This window comes from Mustela nigripes, chromosome 1, assembly GCF_022355385.1.
Source record: "Mustela nigripes isolate SB6536 chromosome 1, MUSNIG.SB6536, whole genome shotgun sequence".
NCBI lineage: Eukaryota > Metazoa > Chordata > Mammalia > Carnivora > Mustelidae > Mustela > Mustela nigripes.
In genome coordinates this window covers 53,528,558-53,551,877 of record NC_081557.1, presented here as the reverse complement: position 1 = coordinate 53,551,877, position 23,320 = coordinate 53,528,558, and the positions used below count along the sequence as shown (strand labels likewise).

At 49.9% G+C, this 23,320-nt stretch overlaps 2 protein-coding genes across 5 annotated transcripts in view; one reads left to right on the top strand and one right to left on the bottom strand.

Moving 5' to 3' along the window:
• The window catches only part of USP35 (ubiquitin specific peptidase 35), a 51,848-nt gene extending 38,529 nt beyond the window's left edge, over window positions 1-13,319 (bottom strand). Inside the window, exons 1-7 of one of the 3 annotated variants that reach the window (XM_059411741.1) lie at window positions 13,229-13,317; window positions 7,193-7,307; window positions 6,251-6,932; window positions 5,109-5,241; window positions 3,498-3,627; window positions 3,001-3,102; window positions 1,643-1,801 (exon numbers count right to left, since the gene is read on the bottom strand). In XM_059411741.1, coding sequence (XP_059267724.1) covers window positions 1,643-1,801; window positions 3,001-3,102; window positions 3,498-3,627; window positions 5,109-5,241; window positions 6,251-6,932; window positions 7,193-7,246 — 1,260 coding nt within the window. In that variant the 5' untranslated portion in view covers window positions 7,247-7,307; window positions 13,229-13,317. The other 2 variants (XM_059411750.1, XM_059411759.1) reach the window with 2 other exon arrangements.
• A 443-nt stretch (window positions 13,320-13,762) lies between these two features.
• The window catches only part of KCTD21 (potassium channel tetramerization domain containing 21), a 16,233-nt gene continuing 6,675 nt past the window's right edge, over window positions 13,763-23,320 (top strand). The window contains exon 1 of one of the 2 annotated variants that reach the window (XM_059411774.1): window positions 13,763-13,828. The gene's annotated coding sequence lies outside the window, so the exon portion shown is untranslated. Of the gene's footprint in view, window positions 13,872-23,320 lie in introns of both variants that reach the window. The other variant, XM_059411782.1, reaches the window with a different exon arrangement.

Sequence of the window (23,320 nt, the reverse complement as noted above, 5' to 3'; positions counted from 1 at the left end):
TATCTTTGTGAATTGAAAGCACTTTCATTTCTGTTTCTACAAGGCAACTCTAGGGTATTACTAGTTCATAACTACTTTTAATGTGAATGCCCACAACCCCGAAGACAATGAGAACTTGAACCCCTAAACCCACAAGAGCAGGCCAATGATGACAAATTTCACTTTTCCCAATCCATAATGCAGACTAAGCCAGAAAAGTTTCCTTGAAATCTATGCGAGACCATGTTTGTATTTTTTTTTCTAGATCACTCTTTCACTAGCAGCAAAAGCCTTTTTGGGTCCTGACTTACATGGGCCTCTTACTGCTAATGCCCCAAGGGGAGCAGGCCCTAAGCATCACCTCCTGTCCCTGCAAGCTCAAGCGGTTTAGTGACTACAGTTATACGCTCCCCACTCCCTCCCCACTACAGGGCACAAGAGCATCATCCCTCATTTACCATTCTGGATTCCAGTTCTCGATTCCGTTTTGGCCCCTGGGGATTCCCCATTACTTTCTTGCAAGCTCAGCTATGTACTTAAAAAGACGTTTGTTATATTTTAACAAGCATTTCTAGGTGCTTTGCAGGAGGATGCTTTCCACATTACCTATCTGCTGTGCTACAGAAATGGAAGTCAGATCACAGGTTCTGTAAGGGCCACCACCTACCTAAACATCTTTCACCCACGCCCAGACCTGCCCTCTGTATCACGCGAGAGGAAAGGGCTCAGCAATCACGCACCCTGCCTGTGTGTGTCTCTCACTACCTCCATGACTGCACAAGTCACCAAGCCTCTGCAGTCTCATTTCCCTCGTCTACGAAATTCGGGCAACAATACCTGCTTCTTGTTTCTTGCATCTTAACGAGCATTAAAAAACAAAATACGCGGAAAATATGGTCAAATGTGGCACTACCCACAAAAGCTATTGTCCTAACAACCTAGCAAGCCCAGCTCAGAAGCCCCTTCATCCTTGTAGCCTCCTCCTCTAACTGGAGATGATCCTTCCCTTCTCTCATTCCTCACAGGACTTTCCTTACTTCTGTGCAAGCCTGTCACCCCGCTAGGCTACAAGCTCCTCTGTGGAGGTGACTTGGGCTGCCTCGTGCCTATGTCCCCAGTTCCCAGCCTGGGTCTGGCACAAAGCAGGGCAGCAGTAAAGCCATGTGAACACTTATAACAATCCCTGCTTGGGCGGGGGGTGGGGGGTGCGGGTGGAAACAGACATAGGCAGACAGTGACAACACATGACAAAGGGATGTGGGAGCTGAGGGAGCCCCAAAAAAGTCACCCAGCCTGAGGTATGGAAGGGTATCGAGAGTTGTCAGAGAAGGCTTTCTGAGGGAGGTAACTCTTGGGTGGAGCCTTAATGAGTAAGACTCGATGGGAACAGGAGATATGCAGGCGAAACAAGAGGAGGGTTTCTAGTCTGAGAGAATGGCATATGCAAAGGCCAAGCGCAATCTTGAGCAATGACCAGCTACAGAAAGGGCAGGTGGCTCAGAGTGCCTGAAGCACAGGATGGGAGAGGGGAGGTGAGAGGACACAGGTAGAGACCAAATGATGGGGGGGGGGTGCCATTAACCTATATTGCGGGCTTAAGCAAGGCCCCAGCTGGCACCCTTTTTGAAGCAGGGCAAGGAAGGAGGGGGAGAACATCACTCACCTTAATGGCCTCCATGACAGGCTCATAGAGATCTGGGAAACCCGGGAACCGGAAGACCATGCAGTGGACCAGCTCCGCCAGCTGCTCCAGGCAGCTGGTCCCCGAGTTGGAGTCCTCCTTGACCAGAGAGGCCACCATGGGCGGGATGTGAGGGAGGAGCTGTGAGAGCAGAGCAAGATCAGGCTCAGTACCATTTACAATGCAAGACAGGTGTTGGTGGTCAGTGATGAAAATACCCGGAGCTCCTCAAGGCAGGGACGTCTGACCACCTGGCCACCATCCCTCTTGCCTACATAGAACTCTGTGCTATGCAGGCAAGGGACTCTTTTTACAAGACATGTGACCTTGGATATCCTGCCTCCATTTCTTCATCTGTTAAATGGAATAAACAATTCCCTCCTCACAGCTGAGGCATAGCCTGGGCCCAAGCCCCAGCTGTTAAGCCACAGCCAACTGACCTGCCAGGAGAGCCTGAGGCCTGAGTGACAAGGGCTACTCTTCCTTCTACCACCATTCTTTCACCAAACATTTACATGTCAAACATGAGAGGTAAGTGCCTGGTCCAAGGTCACCACATCTGGCAAATGGCAGAGATGGGACTCAACCCCCAGTACCCCAAAGCCTGGTTCTATGCTTTTTCCCACTGCAGCAAATTGGAAAGCATGAAATTTCTGTCCTGAGCAGGAGCCATCGAAATCTAGGGCCCCATCTGCAAGTCAGGTCTAGGGAAAGGAAGGCAAGAGGGTAGCCCTTCCTTCCTCCCCAACAAGAACTACAGGCTGTCCTTCAGGAGGGATGGCCCCAAAGATAACAGAAAGGGCCCTGGGCTGGAAGCCAGGCCACCTGGTGCTGATCGGCAGCAGGGTATATCAGAAGAATACAGGGTCAGAAGTCAGACAAACTTAGAATCTTCCTGTATCACTCACACAAACTTAGAATCTTCCTATATCACTTGTCCCAGACACTGTGTGTGGTTTAATCTCCCTAAACTGCAGTTTCCTCAGTTAAAAATCAGAAAAAATGATAGAATTCTCCCTCTTAGGGCTGAACTTAAGAGTCAGTATAGGTACTGTCTTTAGTACCATGCCTGGCACACAGCAGGGTCCTAGGCAACATTAGCCATCCTCATTCTAGGGCTGTCACTCTACTGTGGGCGTGTGGTGAAGCCATACACATTCTCTCGTCTCCTGTCTGTAAAACAGAGTTTCAAGTCTCCTTCAGTCCTAACGTCCAGGACTTCAAGGTCTTGGGCTTCAAACCCCCAACCCCAATAGAGAGAGCATGAATGCATTCCAGCCAAACAAACCAGTGGGAGATGGAGAACCACCCCTCCTCAGAGCAGCACATAGGGTCCTTACCAAGTGGAAGGCCTCATGGGAGTGCTGGAAGGTCAGGAGCATGTACTTCAGGACAGACAAGGCAGCTCCCCGGACAATGGGGTACAGAAGCTTGGAGAAAACCTGGGAGAGAGAAGCTGGTCAGAAGTTCCCCAGGCCTGGACCCCAGATGCCAAGTGCAGCCACAGACCTAAGAGGTGGTCAGACACACTAGAGCTGAAGCAGTAGACCCATGCAGAACCAAGAGCACAGACTCACAGATCCAGGTTGATGGACAGATGGATAGCAAGACAGACATCTGATGGGAGGGACAGAGTGACAGATAGACCAACACATTCTTGAATGAGCAGAGGAATGAATGGGCGAAATCTAAGGCCCATAGAAGTAAAGTGAATTGTCCCGAGTCACAGCAAGCTTGGGTGGGAGCCCCAGTGCTCTGCCTCCCAGACCCATACTGTCCCCGGCAAGAGCAAAATGGAAAAAGCCATAAGCCAGGGCTAGGACAGGGGCCCACCAACCTTCTCAATTTTGGCGAGTGAAACCTCAATCAAGATGCTGAACTTCTTAACAGCGGCCAGGCCCTTCAACAGTGCAATGATCCACTTGTCAATGTTCTTCCCCAGGGGCCATGACACCCAGTCAATCATCCTGGAGAAGGAAGCAACAATGACACAAGGACCGGGGAGGCCCAATGCCTGGATGGGAGTAGCCCAGGGATAAGCTAGAATGTCCTGAGACCCCACACTGACCCACACATGCACAGGGGTCCGTGAGATGGATAAGACAACTCTGAGAACTGCAAATGAGCCCAGCACAAGCATCTGGCAGAGACTGGGGCTCCCAGCTAAGCATACTCTCAACACCCCAAACCTCACCCCACACACTAGACTGCAGGGGCAGAATGGAGCTTTCAGCTGTCCCTGCCTGAACCATGGGGCCCAAGAGCAGAAGCAGCACTACTCCCCTTTGGAAGTAGCTTTGGCTCCAGCAAACCCTTGCTTGTGGCCTAGAACAAGTCACCCTCTCTAGCCTCAGTTTCTCTCTGTAAAATGGGGACAAAACCTCCCTCACAGAGTTGCTGTATGATTAAAAGATGTGATAATAGTTAACCCTAATAGTATCCACTCTGGACCAAGCACTACTCCATCTGCCTTACATATATTAACCCAACTGACCCCCACAAGATAATGCTTCTGTGCATAGAGCATGAAGCTACCACATAGTTCGTGCCCAGGAAAATGGCATTATATCATTACTTTTAGACTCATAAAGAGAGACCAAACCAATAGTCATTACGATGACACTGGCTACCATCACTGCTCTAAACACTTTACATGTATTATCTCATTTTATATAATCTTTGCAACAACCCCACAGGTGGACTCAATTACACTACATTTTATAAATGAGGAAGCAGAGGCCTACAGAAGTGGAGTAACTTGCCCCAAATCACACAGGCAAGAAGTAGTAGAGCCACGATCTGCACCCAATGAGCTTGCCTCTAGAGCCCACACTTTTAAGAACTAAAACCAAAAATTCCTGGAAGGCCTGATGGTGATGTTAGATCTGCACACAGGTATGGAAAGCATGGTGGGGGAGGCATGCCAGGTGAATGGGTTCTACAAAGCCAAAGGCCTATAGGCAGGAGGGAAGGCAGCATATTCTGGGATCACTGGATAGGCAGGTGTGGCTAGATCACAAGTACAACGACATTCAAACAAAGTGAGGGAATGTGCAAAAGCTGTGAGCTAAAAACCACCCAAATTCTATTTATCACACCTGCCAAACTCAAAAAACACTTTGTAACATACTTGCAGCTTCCAGTATGACCCCATAGAACCCTGACAACTTCTTATACCATCTTTACAGAGGTGGAAACTGAGGCTCAGAGAGTTCACCGACTTGTCCAGGATCACACAGTTGGCACCCAACCTGAGAGCACTGCTCGAGGAAGGTTCTTTTCATCTCCCACATCCAGCCCTGGGCCAGGCACTGAGCAGGGCTCAAAAAAGGGTGGATGAATGAAAAAAGCATGAGGTCCTGGGCCTTCTGACACTAAATCTAGCCCAGCAATCCCACTCAGTGGAAGGAGGGAGAGAGACCTGACCGCCACCCGGTCCTCAGCCCACCTGCTGATGGCAGTGAGCATCTGAGAATCTGTCACACTGTCATCATTGCTGAGGTTCCGGACGACACCATCCATAAGCTCCAACGGTAGGTGCTGGACCACACTGGCCAGGGCGCTAGAAGGCGGCTCCTCCTCTGGAATGGTGTGGGGGCTGGGATGAGCTTAGCAAGGCAGGTAGGCTCCTCACCTCCCACAAACCCCCATGCCCTCATGCTGCCAAGGAACTAGACTAAGCTTCTGCAAAGAGCACGTTGGGGCCACCTCCCCACCTTAACTCATGGCTTTGGGGCCCATGGCTTTTGTCTGAGCACAGACAAAAGCACTGACCCCACCCCTCACCCAATCTGCACCTATATAGGCAAGGTCTGTAAGAAAGGGTAACAATGGAGCTGGCAAGAACAGATAGAAGGGCTGTTTGACTGGAGGGGAGGGAGGACATTCCAGGTGGAACCACACAAAGGCCTAGAGGTGAAAAAGAACATTTAGTTATCAAAATGTGTTGTCCAAATGGATAAGGGCTTATACATGGGAGCTTGGTTCTTTCTCCTGCCAGGTGCTTTCTCTTCCTTTCAACTGAATAACCCTATAATCAGGAAAGGCACAGATCTTATTTCGCTCATTTATAACTGTAGTCCAAGTTCAACAGTTGTCGATGGAGGACCAAAAGTTCACATTTCAGAATTGAGATGTACAGGCTCCATCGTGTGTCCAGAACTTCGCCCCTGCCTGCCCTCAACGCCTTGCCCCTGCTGTTGTCCAGCTCTCAAAGCCTGTATCAGAAGGCACCACTTCTACGAAACCCACCTGACCCAAAGGGCATGATGACATCCCCCTATGCCTCTCTGTTGTCTCCGCTCAGCCCCGGTCTTCCTCTTGGCCAGCTTGATCTGGGTCCGCTCCTCCATATGTGCCCAGCACCCACCACAGGATGGGACCCATGGCAGGGGCTCAGAAGAGCCCTGCTAATTAAGGGACGCTTCATTCCCCGACCTGTGCATTAAGTGCGAACGCATACACACACCCCCACCCCGTCATACCTTGACACAGGCATGCCAAGCACAAGACCCTGCACGTACAATCACCTGGCCAGCGCCCAAGCGGCTGGGCGCCCCCTCCCCGGCCCCGGGCCCTCCTCACACGCACCTGTGCAGGAAATGACGGCGAACAGCTCCTTCAAGCAAGGCAGGATGGCGGCAGGCTGGGCCCGCCACAACTGCGCCAGGAGCCCGCTCACCTGCTGGGCCTGCTCCAGGAACTCCACAGCGCCCTCCTCGCCCTCCGCCGGGCAGCGGAAGCGGCCGAGGCAACGCACCAGCTGCTGGCAGAAGAGCAGCCGGTGCGGGCCTTCGGGGACGCAGCGCGGGTGTCGTGCCAGCAGCCGCGCCACCTGCGCGCAGACCGCGGGCCCCGGGCGTTCGCACACCGTGCGCAGCACCTCCCGCCGCAGCAGCGCGAACACCTCGTCCGCTGCGGGGCCCTCAGGTAACAGCTGCAGGCCGAGCTGCACGCAGGCGAGCGCGCGGGGGCCCGGCGGGCCGGCGCCCCCCTGCAGCAGGCGAAGCACGCGGCGTGCGCTGAAAAACTCGGAGAAGACGTCGGGGTGGTGGCGGCCGGCCACGTGCAGCAGCTGACAGCCCACGCGACGGGGCAGCTCGTCAGCTCCGCCCACGTAGAGGCGCGTGCCCAGCGCCAGCAGCGCCAGGCACTGCTCCCGCTCCAGCGGCTGCCGCGCCGCCTCCAGCACGCGCCGCACCAGCCCCTGCTTCACACTCGCGGGGTACGAGGACGTCACCACCGCCTCCAGGATCTTGTCCATGACGCCACGCTGCAGGAGACAGAGAGCAGGGTCACGCTCAGCCCAAAAGATCCGGTTCCCCAAGTGGTCCCCTGCACCAAGAACTGGTGCAATCACCTTTCTGGGCCTCTGTTTCGTCCCCTGGGAAAGGGCGCGAGGATGCCTCCCGCGGAGGTATTGCAATGAAGTAAAGCGCAACGCCAGGCATGTAATGAGCCCCCAGGGGGTTGTGGTTATTGCTGATGAGCGCCTTTAATCTCACGAAGGCAATATCTGAACCTTCCACGCACCCCTTTCCCCACTCTTTTGTCCTCTCCCCAGGCCTCCCTGGTGACCTCATCCATTCATGCGCTGGTAGAAGCCAGTTATAAAAGCTGTGGTCCACGATGTTGGCCAAGTCCTGTCCTGTGGGGGAAGATGAGCGGAGACACACACAAAATCACACCTCCAAGGAGGGAGGGCAGGCAGACTTAGGATCCCAAGGAAGGATCAACGGGGAGATCTCTGCACACTTTGCCCCAAATCAACTTCTTGCTGTTTTCCAAGTGATCTACATCTTTCTAAGGCTCCAGTTCTTTGAATACACTGTGCCTTTAGCCTGAAACATCCTATCTCCCAAGACCTCCACCACCACCTCCCTCCCACTCACACAGCCAGACAAACTCCTGTTTTCCTTCAAAGCTTACCTCAAACGGGCTGTCTTCAGTTAGAACATCCCTGGACCTACAGGCATGAAATCATCCCTCACCCGCCGATCCTACAGCCACCTGCATCTTACTCCTCCATTATAGCTGGGATAGCATAATTCCCTCCCATGAAGCAGAGCATAACATGTTTGTGGCCTGGCCCTGCCTCCTCCAGGCGTAGCTCCACAGCTCTGCACGTGCAAGGCCCTTCCTTCCCCTTCCCCTCCCCAGCCTGAGCCCACACCAGCCCCTCACTCTTGACTCATAGTGTTCTCCCTGCCGCTGTGCCCTTTGCAGACATTCTTCCCTCCCCTCCTTGCTTGACTCACCCCACGGACTTCAGCTCAAACTCACTTCCTCAAAGAAGCCTTGCCTGACCTTTTTGTTTGGGTCGACGTGTCTGTTAACAATTTCAGAGCACCATGTCCCCCATGACGGCACTTATCATGATTTCCTGGCTGGAGTCAACCTCGTCCACTATACCGTACAGGTTCCTGGGGAGCAACCATATCCGTTTTGTTCACACAGTAGGCATTTGTTGCCGAAGCAAATGCAAAATATGGTGTGAGTTACTGCTACCTTATTCCTCTGACCGCAGGAGCCTTCCCTTTGCTTTTCCTCTCCCTTCAGGCAGTTTCCTGGAAGCCTTTCTCCCCAGCTGACCCACTTTTGCTTCTGATGCTCATGCTGGGTCACAAAGGTAAAGCTTATTCTCTTAATATCCAACTTTCAGCTCCAAGAAGACAGGGCCCCTTCTTTCTTTGTATGACCCCACTCTAGGCAGGACCTGATAGAAAGCTCCGCATACAGCAGCTATTTAAACTTACTGGCTTAAGTAACTTACTGGTTTAATTCTTGGGACCCAGGGTTGGTGTGAAGACAAGCCATACATTTACTAAGTGAGGGGCCAGAAACTTTTATTCAGAACCACAGATATTGTGGGACCCAGACTCTGTGTGAGGTCCTGTGGAGACGCTCCATTCTCCTAAGCTCTTGACTGAGACCAAGCTTCCGTTATTGCATTTCTTAAGAGCAATGGGCCCATTTGCTTGTCTGTCCCCCATGCCCTCATGCTGCCAAGGAACTAGGCAGGGCTTGCCTGAAGTGGCTGGGACTAGGACTTATTTCTCAATGGCCAGCATCTCAGAGATTACTGGGGGTGAAGCCAGAGTACAGATCAGTGGTTCCCAGACATTGGTTTGGCTGCCTCAGAACCACCTGCTACCTTAGCACAAATTCATATGCCCAGGGCCCACGCCAAGCCTCCTGGAATAGTGTGTTCAACTCTTTTTACTCTGAATGAGATTCATCTGGAAATGGAGTGTGCTTACCATCCCTGTTACTTATGCTTTCTGAGTCTTTCCATCCTGCAGGGTTGTTGTTAAAGCAAATATAAAGTCCTTGGCATGGTGGTGAGCACAGGGAACTGTTCAGTGAATCAGTCCCCTTCACTTTAGAAGCCAAGTCCTTGCCCTTAGGAACTACGGTCTGGTGGTGGAGGCGCACATGTTGGTCAAGTGTGCCAACGCAAGGCATAATCTCAAAGACCTTTAAACAGGTCTTTAAAAACTGGTCTCCCTTCATCCCTAGTCATCTTTTTCCTAGGCAGTGCTTGTGACCAACCTCCCTTGTAGACCATCATTGCAAACCCCTAATCTTGCCCTCCAGGCTAGTGGACTTAACTTTCAATCCAGGATGCCAAGAAATCCGGTTATTCAGGCAGTCAAGAAAAAAACCCTAATCGATGGGATATTGACATCGTGTGTGGAGGAAAAGGACCTGGCAATAGGCAGAAATGGAGTTCTGGGGCTAGGGAATGTTCTGGAAGTGGAAAGAAAGACTAGGAATGTTGAGCCCTACGTTCTAGTGTGAACTTGGGCAAATTTTATCCTAGTCTTGGGCACCTGGCTGGCTCAGTCATTAGATGTCTGCCTTCGGCTCGGTTTGTGATGCCAGGGTCCTGGGGTGAGGACTGCTTCTCCCTCTCCTACTCCCCCTGCTTGTGTTCACTCTCTCTGTCAAATTAAAAAAAAAATTTTTCGTAGTCTTGCAACTCATTACTTGACCTTGAGCAAATCACATCATGAGCCTCTCTTCTGTTCTGTAAAATGGGGATAAGTGATGTCAGGTTTAACCACATGAAAGCAAAGGAGCAGATGTTGGCAATTTCATACCATTCTACCTGACACCTTTGCACCTGGCAGCTAGAGGCCTGGCAGTGGTGCCCTTCTGTGAGAGCTGTGATTTCCCAGGCCAGCCATGCAGCCTCCATGCAGTCTGTGGCCCAGCCACTTCAGGCAAGCCCTGCCTACCTGCCCCCACTCCCACACAGGCAGTCTGAGGTCAGCTGTCACCATAGTCACCAACTAAACCCACTCATTATCTTGGGTGCATTCATGCAAAAGGGTTTTAGAGGCTTGGAGCTCACCTGACCTCATCACAGGCCACAGAAGGGAGGCAGAACAAGGCCTGATTTCCCTAGGGCACACATGGGAGTGTGGAGGATCAACATGGGAGAGGGACACAGCCTTAACGGTGGGATAAGAACCTGCACTTGGTCTCCTTGGTGGAGGGAGCTGCAGACCATCAGCATTCCTGGGAGGGTGGATTACTCCTCCAGGCTCTGGACAAGGAGATGGCCTGTCAACACTGGCTCTGCCCTAAGCGACATTTGCCCCGCACTGAGCTCGGAAGCGTGCAGCAGCACACAGCACCGTATCCTCTCTTAGAAGAGCCTGCGTGAAAAGCATGAGACCCAGGTTCTCTGCTTCTGGATCACCAGGTGACCTTGGGTGAGTCCCTGCCAGGCTCCTCAGCTTTTTCACCTGGAAAATGGGGACCATTTCAGCCGTGACAGAGAAGGGGACGAGATATAAGAAAGATGAGGGCTGGGGCAGTGATGAGTCTATTCTTGGGCCATCTGGCACCAAGTGGGGAAACAGAAACTGTCAAGCAAGAAGACAGACACACACTCCTGATCTCACTGATTCTACTTGGAATTTCATCCCTCACTGCTAACTTAGTATTTCCACTATCCCCCCACCAGAGCTGCAGCAGCCCCCAAGATCAGCTCCTCTTTACTTCTTGCCTGGACTAGTGCAGTAGCCTTCTAACCCCACCTCCTCATTCTCTCCCTCAATCCATCCTCCAGTAGAGGTTGTGTTCTGCAGAATAGAATCCAACTTTTGAATCTAGCCCAGGCACTATGCCCCATGGTGCCCACAGCCTTGAGGCAAGGTCTCTTTCACTGTTCTGAGTCTCTGAGCCCCCAAATGGGAGATGATCACCTGACCACCCCTTATCCTTTCCCAGCCAATGCTGCTGCTCTTCCCCCAAGCCCTTGGCTTGTACCTCTCATTCCTGGCATGACAGCCTGAGAGTTCCAGCAACATCCAGTCTGCTCCAGGGCACACAGTAAGAATATAGGAACATCACGATCCCTTCCCTGGAAGGCCCAGATCCCTTTATCTGTCCCTTTTGGATGACCCTCCGCATTTCCACTGTGTATTGACAGGTCTCTGTTGCTGCATGGTGAAGCCTGACTCATCTCTACCACCCCCAAGCACTGTGTATGTGTGTGTGTGTGTGTGTGTCCAATACCCTGCCCCCACACCTTGGGCCCCAATTCAGGCTTCCTCATCCCTTCCAGGTCTATGTGACCCACTCTGCGAACATCGTCAGATTAATCTCATTAGATGATAAGCTCCATCTTACCATTCTCTGCTCAGAACTCTCAAGGCTCGGGGCGCCTGGCTGGCTCAGTAGGTTACAGCCTCTGCCTTCGGCTCAGATCATGATCCCAGGGTCCTGGGATTGAGCCCTGCATCCGGCTCTCTGCTCGGCAGGGAGCCTGCCTCCCCCTCTCTCTGTGCCTGCCTCTCTGCCTACTTGTGATTTCTGTCTGTCAAATAAGTAAATAAAATCTTTAAAAAAAAAAAAGAACTCTCAAGGCTCCCCAGCCCCTCAGCGTAAGATACGAACTCCTGAACCTGCTATTCCAGCCCTTTCTGAGACACTTGGCTGATGGGGGACAGCGGGGAACATGAACTTGACAAACACTGGTTGGTGACAAATCTGAATGAATATGAACAGTGGGCTTTTCCTGCAGGCCACCTTTTGGTGATGTCCTCTCTGCTGAGAAAGGCTTCTCACTCTCCTGGCAAATTCTGACTCATCCTCCCAGGCCCAGGTCACATGCCCCTCCTCTGGGAAGCATTTCCTAAGCCCCCTGCAGTCCAAGTCTTTGAGCTTCCCAAGGCCCTCTTTGCTTTTCTCCTCCCTCAGCAGTGTCACTAGATTCTGTGTCTATCTCCCTCACCAGGCTGGGATCTCCTTTGGAAGGAGCTCCAATCCCCTATCTGTTCCCAGTGCCCAGCAAAGGACCAGGCACAGGAGTGAAGGAGTGCTAAGTGGCCATTGGGAGATAATGTGACAGCAAGATGAGATAAAACTAAAGCTATCACCAGGAAAGCACCTTCCAGGGACTGGCTCAGTCACTGCCCTCTCCTCTGCCAGGTCTGGTCCCGCATATCCATATCCCCGAGACTCAAAATTAACCAAGAAGGTCCCTACAGAGGTCACTGGACAGGACTGAGTGAGGATTCAGCCATTTAGAAATGACTCAAACAACCAAAACTGAAGAAAAGAAAACAAATACTGTTCCTGTTTAGCACTCAGGTCAAAAGCTCCCAGAATCTCATAGGACAGAGAAGGGGCTTCAGAAGGTCTCACTCAACCTCTCCCTACTCCAGAGCACAGCTGACCCTCCAAGCCCCAACTCAGCACCTAAGAGCTGAGGAGCCCATTTCCTCTCCTCTCTGACCCTTATATCCTATCTACCTCCTCTGACTCCGCCTGGGGAGCACTAGGTGTCCCTCCCAGCAACCCCAGACCCAGCTCTCTGGACAGCAGCATCTGTCTCTGAATGTTTTTAACTGAATTTTTTCTCCCCGAGGCAGTCCTGGGAAGGATCTCCTTGCCCTCCTACTGAGAGGCCCTCGTCTGGGCCACAAAACTGTCTCCTAGAAAGAAAGAAAGGGTTTTACTGGTAAAACGCAACTGCTCTTGAACTGAAGGGGAATGGGAGGAGAGAGAGCATATATTCCCTTCTCAGGAACACACCACAATCACCCATCCCTTCTGGGACCACCCCTCACATATTTAAGACAGACAAGTCCCCACCCCCACACCAGGCTTTCTGGAAGGGCGGGCACTAGGCTAACACAGTCTCAAGTCTTGTAGGGGGAGTACGCCCGAGCGAGGATGCTGAGAAGAGCAAAAGCCTATGCTAAGCGGTTGCAACCTCTTGGTCCCCCAGTTTGTGCCCTATCTTAGCCCCACCACTCCTTTCAGTTATACCTTGCACTGGTGCCCAGCCCAGGCTGGAGCTACGGACCCCACGAAAGGCCGGTGAGCTTCACTGTATTGGGGGAGAGGGAGGGATCACCTCCAAACACAATTGATGAAGGAGGTGGAAGCCCAGAGAGGGGCAGCTACTCGCCCAAGGTCACACAGCGAGGCCCAAGATGCACCTAGACCTCCCTTCTCCCAGCCCCAAACTCTCAGAGCCCTTCGCGCGTGCCCAGGGCTGGTGCAGACACTCCCTCCCCACAACCGCACACACGCCCCCAGCCCCCTTACCTCTGGGACCGCGGTAGCCCCGGCCTCAGAGCCGGCTCCTGGGCGGGGCGCTCAGGCCTGGCAGGACTAGGCTAGGCCAGGCTAGGTCAGGGCGAGTCCTCTGCTCCCCCTGGAGTGGGGACGCCCTCCGCCAGGTCCCAGCCGGCAGGGATGCTGCCTTCACTGCAAAGTCCAAACTCCCCACCCAGCTCTGCACAAGCTTGAACCCAGGGAGTCCGAATCAGCCGCGTCGCGGCTGGGCTGCGGGGCTGCGGGACGAAGCGTGGGGAGGGGCGAGGTGCGGGAAATGGGGAGGAGCCGGAGCGGGGGCCACCCCGCGAACAGCCACTCAGGCCGCGTCCCCTTTAAGACCAGCCGGTCGGAGCTCCGGCGGGGGCGAGGCGGGGAGCCGGAGGGCTCACTGCAATGCCTCCTGGGAGATAGAGTTTGCGCTCGGCGTGTTGTGTGGCAAAGAGCCCAAGGAGAACTACAAGTCCCGGAGCACTGAGCGCGGCTCCAGTGCCACCACGCCCCTGGGCTGGGCTCCGGCTCTCCTCCCCCCCCCCTTGCAAAGCTGCGCTGGCCGCCCGCGGAGGGGAGGCTGCAGAGCGAGGGCTGGAGGTGGGTGCGGCGCGGCGGGGGACGCGGGGCTCAGAGACAGTCGGTGAGGGGACGCGGGCCCACCTGGCGCCTGTCCTACTATGCGAGGTCATCTCACCTTCCCTAGCCTCGCCATTCTCATCTGTGCAATGGGGATGGCAACGCCAGAGGCTGGCGGGGTGGGGGGGGCGATAATTGGGGAGAGGGGGCGGAGCTGGTGGAAGAAGTCTGGATGGATGGGGAAGGTTGGAAAAGCCCGGATATAGAGGGTCGAGACTGTGGGAGGAGTCTGGTGGGTGGGGCAAGGAGGGGCGGAGTCTCTAGGTGAGGAGAAGAGCTCGGATGAGGTCGCAGAAGCGGGTGGCCCGGGCTGGGGAGTGAGGGCTGAGAAAGCTGATAAAGCAAGCCAAGCCAGGTTGGACTGGTAGGAATGGGCCAAAAAGCACTGGAGAAGGTGGGTTGGAGACACAAAGATCAAAGGATCCTTCACGGCCTTGGAAAGCCAAGGGTCGGCCACGCGCTGATACGGTTTGGGTACCAGGTTGCCCAAGTGGGCAAACACCCGTGAATGCACAGAACACTTTCCTTCCCTTGTAATAGAAATAAAGAGCCCATCCCTTGAACTCAGTGCGTCACACACGTGATCTCATTCAACTCTCATTCACTGTAGAGGCATCACCGTATCTGTTTACAGGAGTAAAGAGAAATAAAGTAACTTGCCCAAAACCACCCAGGACTCCTTACTCCAAAAACTCTGCTTTATTTCCTTCAGTTCAAGGAGGCAGAGGTTTACTCTGGAGTGAATGGCAGGGAAATACCAAAAGTTTAGATGTCGCCCTGTGCAGGTTGTGTGACAGGACCAGCTTCAACCCTTTTGAATGCCAATCTGTAAGGCGACCCTCCTGTGGATATTGTGAGGATGTAATGAGGAGATGCATTTGAATTGTATAAATTATAATTGTTGCAAGAAGCAGGAAGGCCATAAGGAAGAGAGTGGTTGAAATAGAGTGTGCTTGTGCCTGAGGAAAACCACAAAAGGAAGCCTGAGAGTAAGCTGAGATGGTGAAGGAACATTCTGGAAGAGGATGGGGGATGGTAGTGGCTGTTGGGAGTGTGCACCAGGTAAGAGAATACTCTGTTGTGCCAATGGTCAAGTCAGATTGGCAGGTGAGGTGTCTACCCTCCTCCAGCTCACCTTTCCCTATGCTGTACCCTACTGGGCAGCTCATTGCAGGTTCCTTGTCACCTGAGTGTAGACGGCACCTTTTCCCTCTACAGTGTGGGGTGTGGGGTAATGGAGCAGCCTGTGGGCTTCTTAGAGATATAAACTGGGCAAAACAGGGCTGAAGATACAGCTGTTGGGTATGGGGAGGCCAGGAAGGGGAGGTAAAGGGCAGGGCTCCTATACAGTCCCCAGGGCTGTGAGCCAGTTCTTATCTTGATGAATTGAGGGGAGCATGGGGGAGAGGACTCTTATCTGGTTTCACTGGGAGACACGTTACTCAGTGAGTATTATCACCCTTGAAATTTACCCAGCCATGTTCAATCTATCTCCTACACGGTGGGAATTCCTACACTGACTTCCACTTGGTCACCTGGGCCTTGCCTTAGATTCCAAACTGAAACTTCAAAAAAGTGTTTTAAAATATAAGTATTTTAAAATTCAGAAAATGGTAATAACCGTGCCCCCCCCTCCCCACCCTGGGTAGATGTCAGTCTGGGTTGAGGAAAATGGATCTAACTAAGCAGAGAAAGAAATTTTTTTCCCTTCCCCTACTCTGCCTGCTTCAGGGGATACAGAGAGGGGAGATCCCAGCCCCAACAGGATGGTCAGGCAACCACCTAACTTAGGTAAAGCAGACTTTGGTAAGGGTGAAAATAAAATAATCTGGAGATGTAGAGAAGGAAGGAAGGAATTCCAGCTGAACGTCCTGGTAGATGAATGGGATTTTCCTTCAAAGTGCAGGCCGAGGGGATGGCAGGTACCAAATTGCAGAGATAGGAGAGGGCTTGACACGGTTGGTCTCTAAAGTAGGGCTGGTAATACTAGCTACTTCGTTTATGGAATCAATAGACATAAAATGCCTAGCATAGGAATAGCTGCTCAGAAATGTCAGCCATTATCATGACTGCTGTAGTCGCACTCCCATCTTTCCGGGAATTGGCCCAGGCCCACACAGTTAATGAAGTGGCAGAGCCTGATTCGAACACAGGCCCAGATGATGCCAAAGCCCTCTAGTTCTTTTTGCCCAGCCACAACATTTCGGAGGCCCAGAATGGGCCCATCTTGTGAACATTCTTGGTGAGCTGTAACAGGAGTTTCTTTCTGTAGTAGTGGAGACTCGGGATTCAGGAGGAGGCAGGGGAAGCAAGGCCTGAACAGCCAGCCATCTTCTCCCAGCCTGAATCCCAGCACAGTGGCAGGCAGGCCTCGTGCTGTGCTTTCTGTGAGTGGTGGTTCTATGGAGAGAGACCACTCAGGTTTAAATTCTATCTCCACCACCAACTGTGGGCTCTTTTAGCTTTGCTCTGGTTGGCTACCTCATTCTCCAAAGCACAGCGGTACATGGAGAGGAACATGACCAGATTTAAACGTTTCTTGGGAGTATTCATAAAAACTGTTTCCTGAACCTGGCTGTTTATTCGGGTTGGGCACTCTGACTGGAATTTTATGTCTGTAGTCCCATGAGGGAAGCATTCTTTTCTTCCCACTTTCAAAATAAAAATATTTTTAGAACCTTCAAGGCTACAGAAAAGTTTATAAAGAATGGCCTTTCACCTAGCTGCACCAGTTCACCCTTTGCTGATTTTGCTTTTATCCACAAACACACACACACACACCTTTTGGCTGAACTACTTAAAAGTTACAGACATCTTGACACCTGTCCCCTACATTCTTCAGCTTGTATCCTATACAAGAATTCTAGAATTCTAGAATTCTAGAATTCTCCGACATGACCATAATACCATTCTCATACCTAAGAAAATTTGAAAGAAGTCAATATTATCTAATAAATAGTAGATACTCAAATTTCCCCAACTGCTAAAAACCATCTTGTGTATTTTTCTTTTACCAGATGTAGTCAAGATTCATGCATCACATTCTGTCTCTTTAAGTATCTCATTTAATCTAGAAAGAGCCTCCTCAACCTTTGTAAATTTGTGCTTGATTTTATCAATGATCAGATTCAGGTTTGTTTTTTTCTTTCACAATGCTGTATACAGGCTCAGCATACAGCAGGTGTTTAAACTTACTGGCTGTGATATCAGGGTCATACTGTCCATCAGTGCTAAATTTGATTGTTGGTTAAGGTCACAACTGCCTAATCTCCCCATCTCTGTAATTTTTCCCCTTGTAATTAGTCTTTGGAGTGATTCTTTGAGAATTATCAAAATGTGTGTTCCCTGTACCTTTCACTACATCCATGATCCTTGCCCGAATTGCAACACTGAGGGTTGCAAATGGTGATTTTCTAATTGTGCCATTCTTTCTATATTTATTGACTGATATTCTTTGTTAATAGAATAATTTCTTCCTCTGTATGTGTGTCTTTCTTAGTCTCCTCTCCCTGTCTTTTTTCTTTTTGGAATGACATAGACTCGTTCTTTTTTTAATTCAGTGTGTAATGTAGCCCATTATCATCATTAACCTTTTTTGGTACTCAGATTATTGCAAGTTTGGCCAAGGAGAGTCCCTTCAGGCCAGCCTCTCTGTTGTGTTGTATTTTGTCTTGATTGAGATATAAATCACATATAATGACTTGGTAAATGTATATATTGGTACATGATTACCATGATAGGTTTAGTTACCATCCACCACAACACATAGTTACAAAAATGGGTGGGTTTTTTTCTTTTTTTGAAAACTTTTAAGATCTCCTGTGTTCTTCTGACAGGATCTCATTAATCTTTGATTGCTTGTTATCTGGTAAGAGCTGTTCCAGGCTCACCTTGCACTTTTTCCGTCAAAGTCCTGGAATCCTCAATGTCCCCCAGGAAACCCTGATTTCTTTTTGTAGGAGGTAACATTTAGAAACCAAGATCTGGGGCCAGGTGTGCTCAGTGCTACTGGACTATCATTTCTAGGCTCTTTGAGTGAGCAGAGCGGAGAAATGATGAATGGATGAATGGGCGGGTAGAGAAGTGATTATCAGTAGATTCACTGCTGTTGCAACTGGTCTTCACTCTGTAGTAGGAATAGATTGCACAGCAAGTAGTGTCATTATTGAAGGTACGTGGCAGTAGTATAGGAAATCGCGCAGAAAGGACTCCATGAGTATATGCAGACTATTGGCTAAAACCCCTGCGGCTGGGTTCACTCTCTTGCTCAAGACCCATATTAGAGAAGAAGCCTGGCTGCCTCCAAAGGAGTGGTTCTCTGAGGAATGTCCAAGCCCAGAACCTCCTCCAGGTCATGACTCAGAAATCAAGAATGTATATGAATACCTGGGCCAGGGATTTCTTTTCTCTGTGTTAGTGAAATAAAAATAATGTGATCTGTCCTGCCAGGGTCCCAGAGTTACTGTTGTAAGGCTCAATATATATATATATATATATATTTTTTTTTTTTTAGTTGCTCATTAGTCTTTTAAACACATGTAATACAAAGTTCCTCTTCTTTATTGTTTTAATACCACAGTTTGAAATGTTGTTGGTTTATAGTCCTAGTTAATGCTTTACTAGTAGTTACTAATTATCTTAACTAGCATTTAAAGTAATTATTCTTTCAGGTTATACTCGTCAGTTTTATCAAAGTAAGATTTTAATTGTTTTACGTAAATTCAAATAATTAACATATAGTTTGGTTTCAGAGGTAGAGGTCTGTGATTCATCAGTCTTACATAATACCCAGTGCTTCTTACATCACGTGCCCTCCTTAATGTCCATCACCCAGTTACCCCATCCTCCCTCCCCACCTCTCCTCCAGCAGCCCTCAGTTTAAGAGTCTCATGGTTTTTCTGCCTCTGATTTCATCTTGTTTTGTTTTTTCCTCTCTTCCCCAATGATCCTGTTTTGTTTCTTAAATTCCACATATCAGTAAGATCATATGATAATTGTCTTTCTCTGACCGACTTACTTCACTTAGTATAGTACCCTCTAGTTCCAACCACGTCATTGCAGATGGCAAGATTTTTTTTGTTTAAGACTTTATTTATTTATTTGAGAGAGAGAGAGGGAGGGAGAGAGCAAGCGCACCCAAGTAGGCAGACCAGCAGGCAGAAGGAGAGGGAGAAGCAGGCTTACCACTGAGCAGAGAGCCCAATATGGGGCTAAATCCCAGGACCCCAGATTGTGACCTGAACTGAAGGCAGTTGCTTAACTGACTGAGCCACCCAGGTGCCCCAAGATTTGATTTTTTGACGGCTGAGTAGTATTCCAGTGTGCGTGTGTGTGTGTGTGTGGGTGTGGGTAGTGTATTACATTTTCTTTATCCATTTATCTGTCAGTGGACATCTGGGCTCTTTCCATAGTTTGATTATTGTGGAGCTTCTGGCTGTAAACATTGGGGTACAGGTGCCACTTTGGATCATCACTACATTTGCTATCTTTGGGGTAAATACCTAGTAGTGCAATTGCTGGGTCATAGAGTAGCTCTATTTTCAACTTTTTGAGGAACCTCCATACTGTTTTCCAGAGTGGTAGTTAAGCTAAATTTTTGGGAAAAAAATACTATTGGGTTTGAATAAGGATAACATAACAACTGTAGTTAATTTTAGAACAACTTCAAGATATTTCATCTCCGAAGTATTATATGTGTCCATTCAAATCCTGTTATGCTCCCAAATAAAATATTATGGCTTGTATTACTGGAAGGGGCACAAGTTTTAGAGAGAGACCTCATGTGGGATTCTAGCTTTGCTGCCTCCGGCTGTGTGATCTTAAGTAACTGTCTTCACTACTCTGTGTTTCAGTTTTATAACCCTAAAAGTTGGGATGATATTCATACCTACCTCACAGCATCAGTGTGGTAATTTAATGAAGGAAGCTATAGGAAAATGCCTCACATAGCTCTGGGCATGCACTTGGTTCTCAGGAAATGCTGATTCTCTATACCCTGGTCTTTTTTTTTTTTTCTTTTTAAGATTTTATTTATTTATTTGACAGATCACAAGTAGGCAGAGAGGCAGGCGGGGTGGGGCAGGGGTAGGCAGAGAGAGAGGAGGAAGCAGGCTTCCTGCTGAGCAGAGAGCCCGATTACGGTCTCTCGATCCCAGGACCCTGGGATCATTACCTGAGCTGAAGGCAGAGGCTTTAACCCACTGAGCCACCCAGGCACCCCTACCCTGGTCTTTATGTAGGTCAGAATCGAATAGAGAAGGCAGGTGTAGAGCACCTGATAAGAGTTTGGAGGGGCACGAGTGCCAGATCTCTCCAACGGCCTTTGTTCACAGCCCAGACTTTGCCATTAGACAGGCCTCGACTTGGACCCTGGCTCTGCCACTATATGGGCAAGTTCCCTCCCTCTTAGAACCTGAGGTTCTCATCTGTAAAGTTGGGAGATAATACTTTCCTTGAAGGAGCATTACGGGGCTTAAATGAACTAATATGTGTAACACCTAGTACAGGTATGGTACACAGCTAATGCTGTGTCCTTCAGGAGCACTGCAGGGACAGGTGGGTGCCAGGACAGAGCCTTATTTTTTTTTTTTTAAGATTTATTTACTTATTAGAGAGAGAGACAGAGTATAAGCAGGGGGAGAGGGAGAGGGAGAAGCAGACTCCCCACTGAGCTGGGTGCCTGACATGGGACTTGATCCCAGGACCTAGAGATTGTGACCTGAGCCACAGGCAGATGCTTAACCATCTGAGCCACCTGGGCGCCCCCAGGACAGAGTTTTAAAGTAGGACTCTAGAGCAATGTATTAGCTGCCCTTCCTTATAGGACATCTGCTCTCAAAGAATTACATTTTCTATGGCACAGAAAGGTAGAGGTTCCACCCAGGTAATTTTCAGGCCCCAGACTGGAATTGTGCTTTACATGGCATCAGGCTGGGCCTCCGGAATCCCTCTCATTTGGGCCACAGACCCATTTGAGGAAGAACAGAATTCCAGCAGCAATTGCAAGTCCCCAGACCCCCCTGGCCTTCCCAGTCCAGTCATATGGTCTGACGATTAGCCGGGCATAATTTCCTGTTTGACACCAGTCGTTTTCTGCAAAAGGGAAATAAGGCCGATCTTTTTCTTGGTTCTTTTCAAGTCGAGAGGCAGACTTGGAAAGCCTCCTGCTTTAGAAAAAATTACCCATTCAGAAGCAGCAATGTGGTTTCTTTTCTCTATTTCATGGTTCAGTTTGCATTCTCATCCGTCTTTTTTTTTTTTTTTTAAGATTTTATTTATTTATTTGAGAGAGAGAGTGCCAAGAAGAGAGCACAAGTGAGGGCTGGGACAGAGGGAGAAGGAGAAACAGGCCCCCACCGAGCAAGGAGCCTGATCTGGAGCTCTATCCCAGGACCCTGAGATCATGAGCTGAGCTGAGGTAGACACTTAACCAGCTGGGCCTCCCAGGTGTCCCTCTCATCCATCTTTTCTAATCTGGCTTTGAAGAACACGGCTTTTGGGACGCCTGGGTGGCTCAGTTGGTTGGGCAGCTGCCTTCGGCTCAGGTCATGATCCTGGCGTCCTGGGATCGAGTCCCACATTGGGCTCCTTGCTCGGCAGGGAGCCTGCCTGCTTCTTCCTCTGCCTCTGCCTGCCATTCTGTCTGCCTGTGCTCGCTCGCTCTCCCTCTCTCTCTCTGATAAATAAATAAAATCTTTAAAAAAAAAAAAAAAAAGAAGAAAAACACGGCTTTTGTGTTCCACTGCTTTGCCATTAGACATCATCTGCTGCTGATGAAATAGAATAGCTTGGGTCTCTCAGTGGACTTGCCCTTTGTCAGCCATGGAGGCGCCCTGGGCCATCCTCAAGTCCTGTCCCCATGTCCTTTGATGGGATTGGACAGAGCCCAGGCTGGCAGCAGACTAGCCATCCAAAGACCCTACAGTCTGGTCTGGACTGAGAATAAGGGAGTGTGCCTCTCTCATGTTGAGAGCTGGCGATGGGAAGGAGGAATGATCAGAGGTGTTGGACCCACACAGAACTGGATTCAGGTCCCAGCTCCTCCACTGTCTCTTAAACTTTCTAAGCCTCGGTTTCCTCATCTGTCAAATGAAGGTAATATCAGTCGCTGTCTCACAGGGTGCTTGTGAAGACATCAGCTGAACAGATGCCTGTCCAGCATTTAACACAATAGTATCATTGTCTGTGCTTCTCTGTATATTTTTATTACAAATAAATAAAATGCTACCAAGTGTTACATGAAGCTCCTCATGCAGTGAAAGCAGGAGGCATGCACTCAGTAGCTATCTTGCCAAGTAAGCCACAGGGCAATGTTTCTAGGGCTGTTTTGGAGATTCTCAAATGTATCTGAAGCTATTACGGCCTTTGGTCACTATTAGAATTCTTTGCAGCCTGAGTGGGCCAAGGATGAGTTCTCTACTAGCTGGCTGTGTGTCCTGAGCAAGTCACCAGTCTCTCTGTGTCCCACTTTCCTGTCTGCAAATGGAGAGTGATGCTTACTTTTAGGGTTGCTATAAGAATGTTTAAAGCTAGTGAGTGTGGGGCGCCTGTGTGGCTCAGTGGGTTAAAGCCTCTGCCTTCGGCTCAGGTCATGGTCACAAGAGTCCTGGGATCGAGCCCCGCATCGGGCTCTCTGCTCGGCGGGGAGCCTGCTTCCTCCTTCTCTCTCTCTGCCTGCCTCTCAGCCTACTTGTAATCTCTGCCTGTCAAATAAATAAATAAATAAATCTAAAAAAAAAAAAAAAGCTAGTGAGTGTAGGGGCATCTGGGTGGCTCAGTCATTAAGCGTCTGTCTTCGGCTCAGGTCATGATCCCAGGGTCCTGGTATTGAGCCCCATTCTGGGGGAGTGGAGAGGGAGACGCAAGCTTCCCTGCTGAGCAGGGAGCCCAGCGTGGGGCTCAAGCATTCTCCAGGGATAGGTTTTGGCATGGATGTACGTCTTCATTTCTCTGGGCACCTAACTAGGAGTGGGATTGCTGGGTCACATGGAAACAGACACCAGACTGCCTTCCACAATGGTTATACCCTGTTGCCTTCTCACCAGCAACACCCATTGTGTCTGTTGCTCTGGGCAGTCAGCAGCATTTGGTACTGTCACATTTTTTTATTGGAGCCATTTTAATAAGTATATAATGGTATGTAATTGTGGTTTTAATATTTGTGTCTCTCATGACTACTGCTTTTGGGCATTTTTCATGTGATTATTTGTCTGTGTCTTCTTTGCTGAAGGATTTGTTTAGATTGTCTGCCTGGTTTTTTATTGGGTTGCGTGTTTTCTGAGTTTTGACAGTGCTTTATGTATTCTGGATAACAGTCCTTTATCAGGTCTGTGTTCTGCAAATATTTTCTCCCAGTTCATCTTATTTTCATTTTCTTTTTTTTTTTTTTTTTTTCAGATTTTATTTATTTGACACAGAGAGAGAGAGATCACAAGTAGGCAGAGAGGCAGGCAG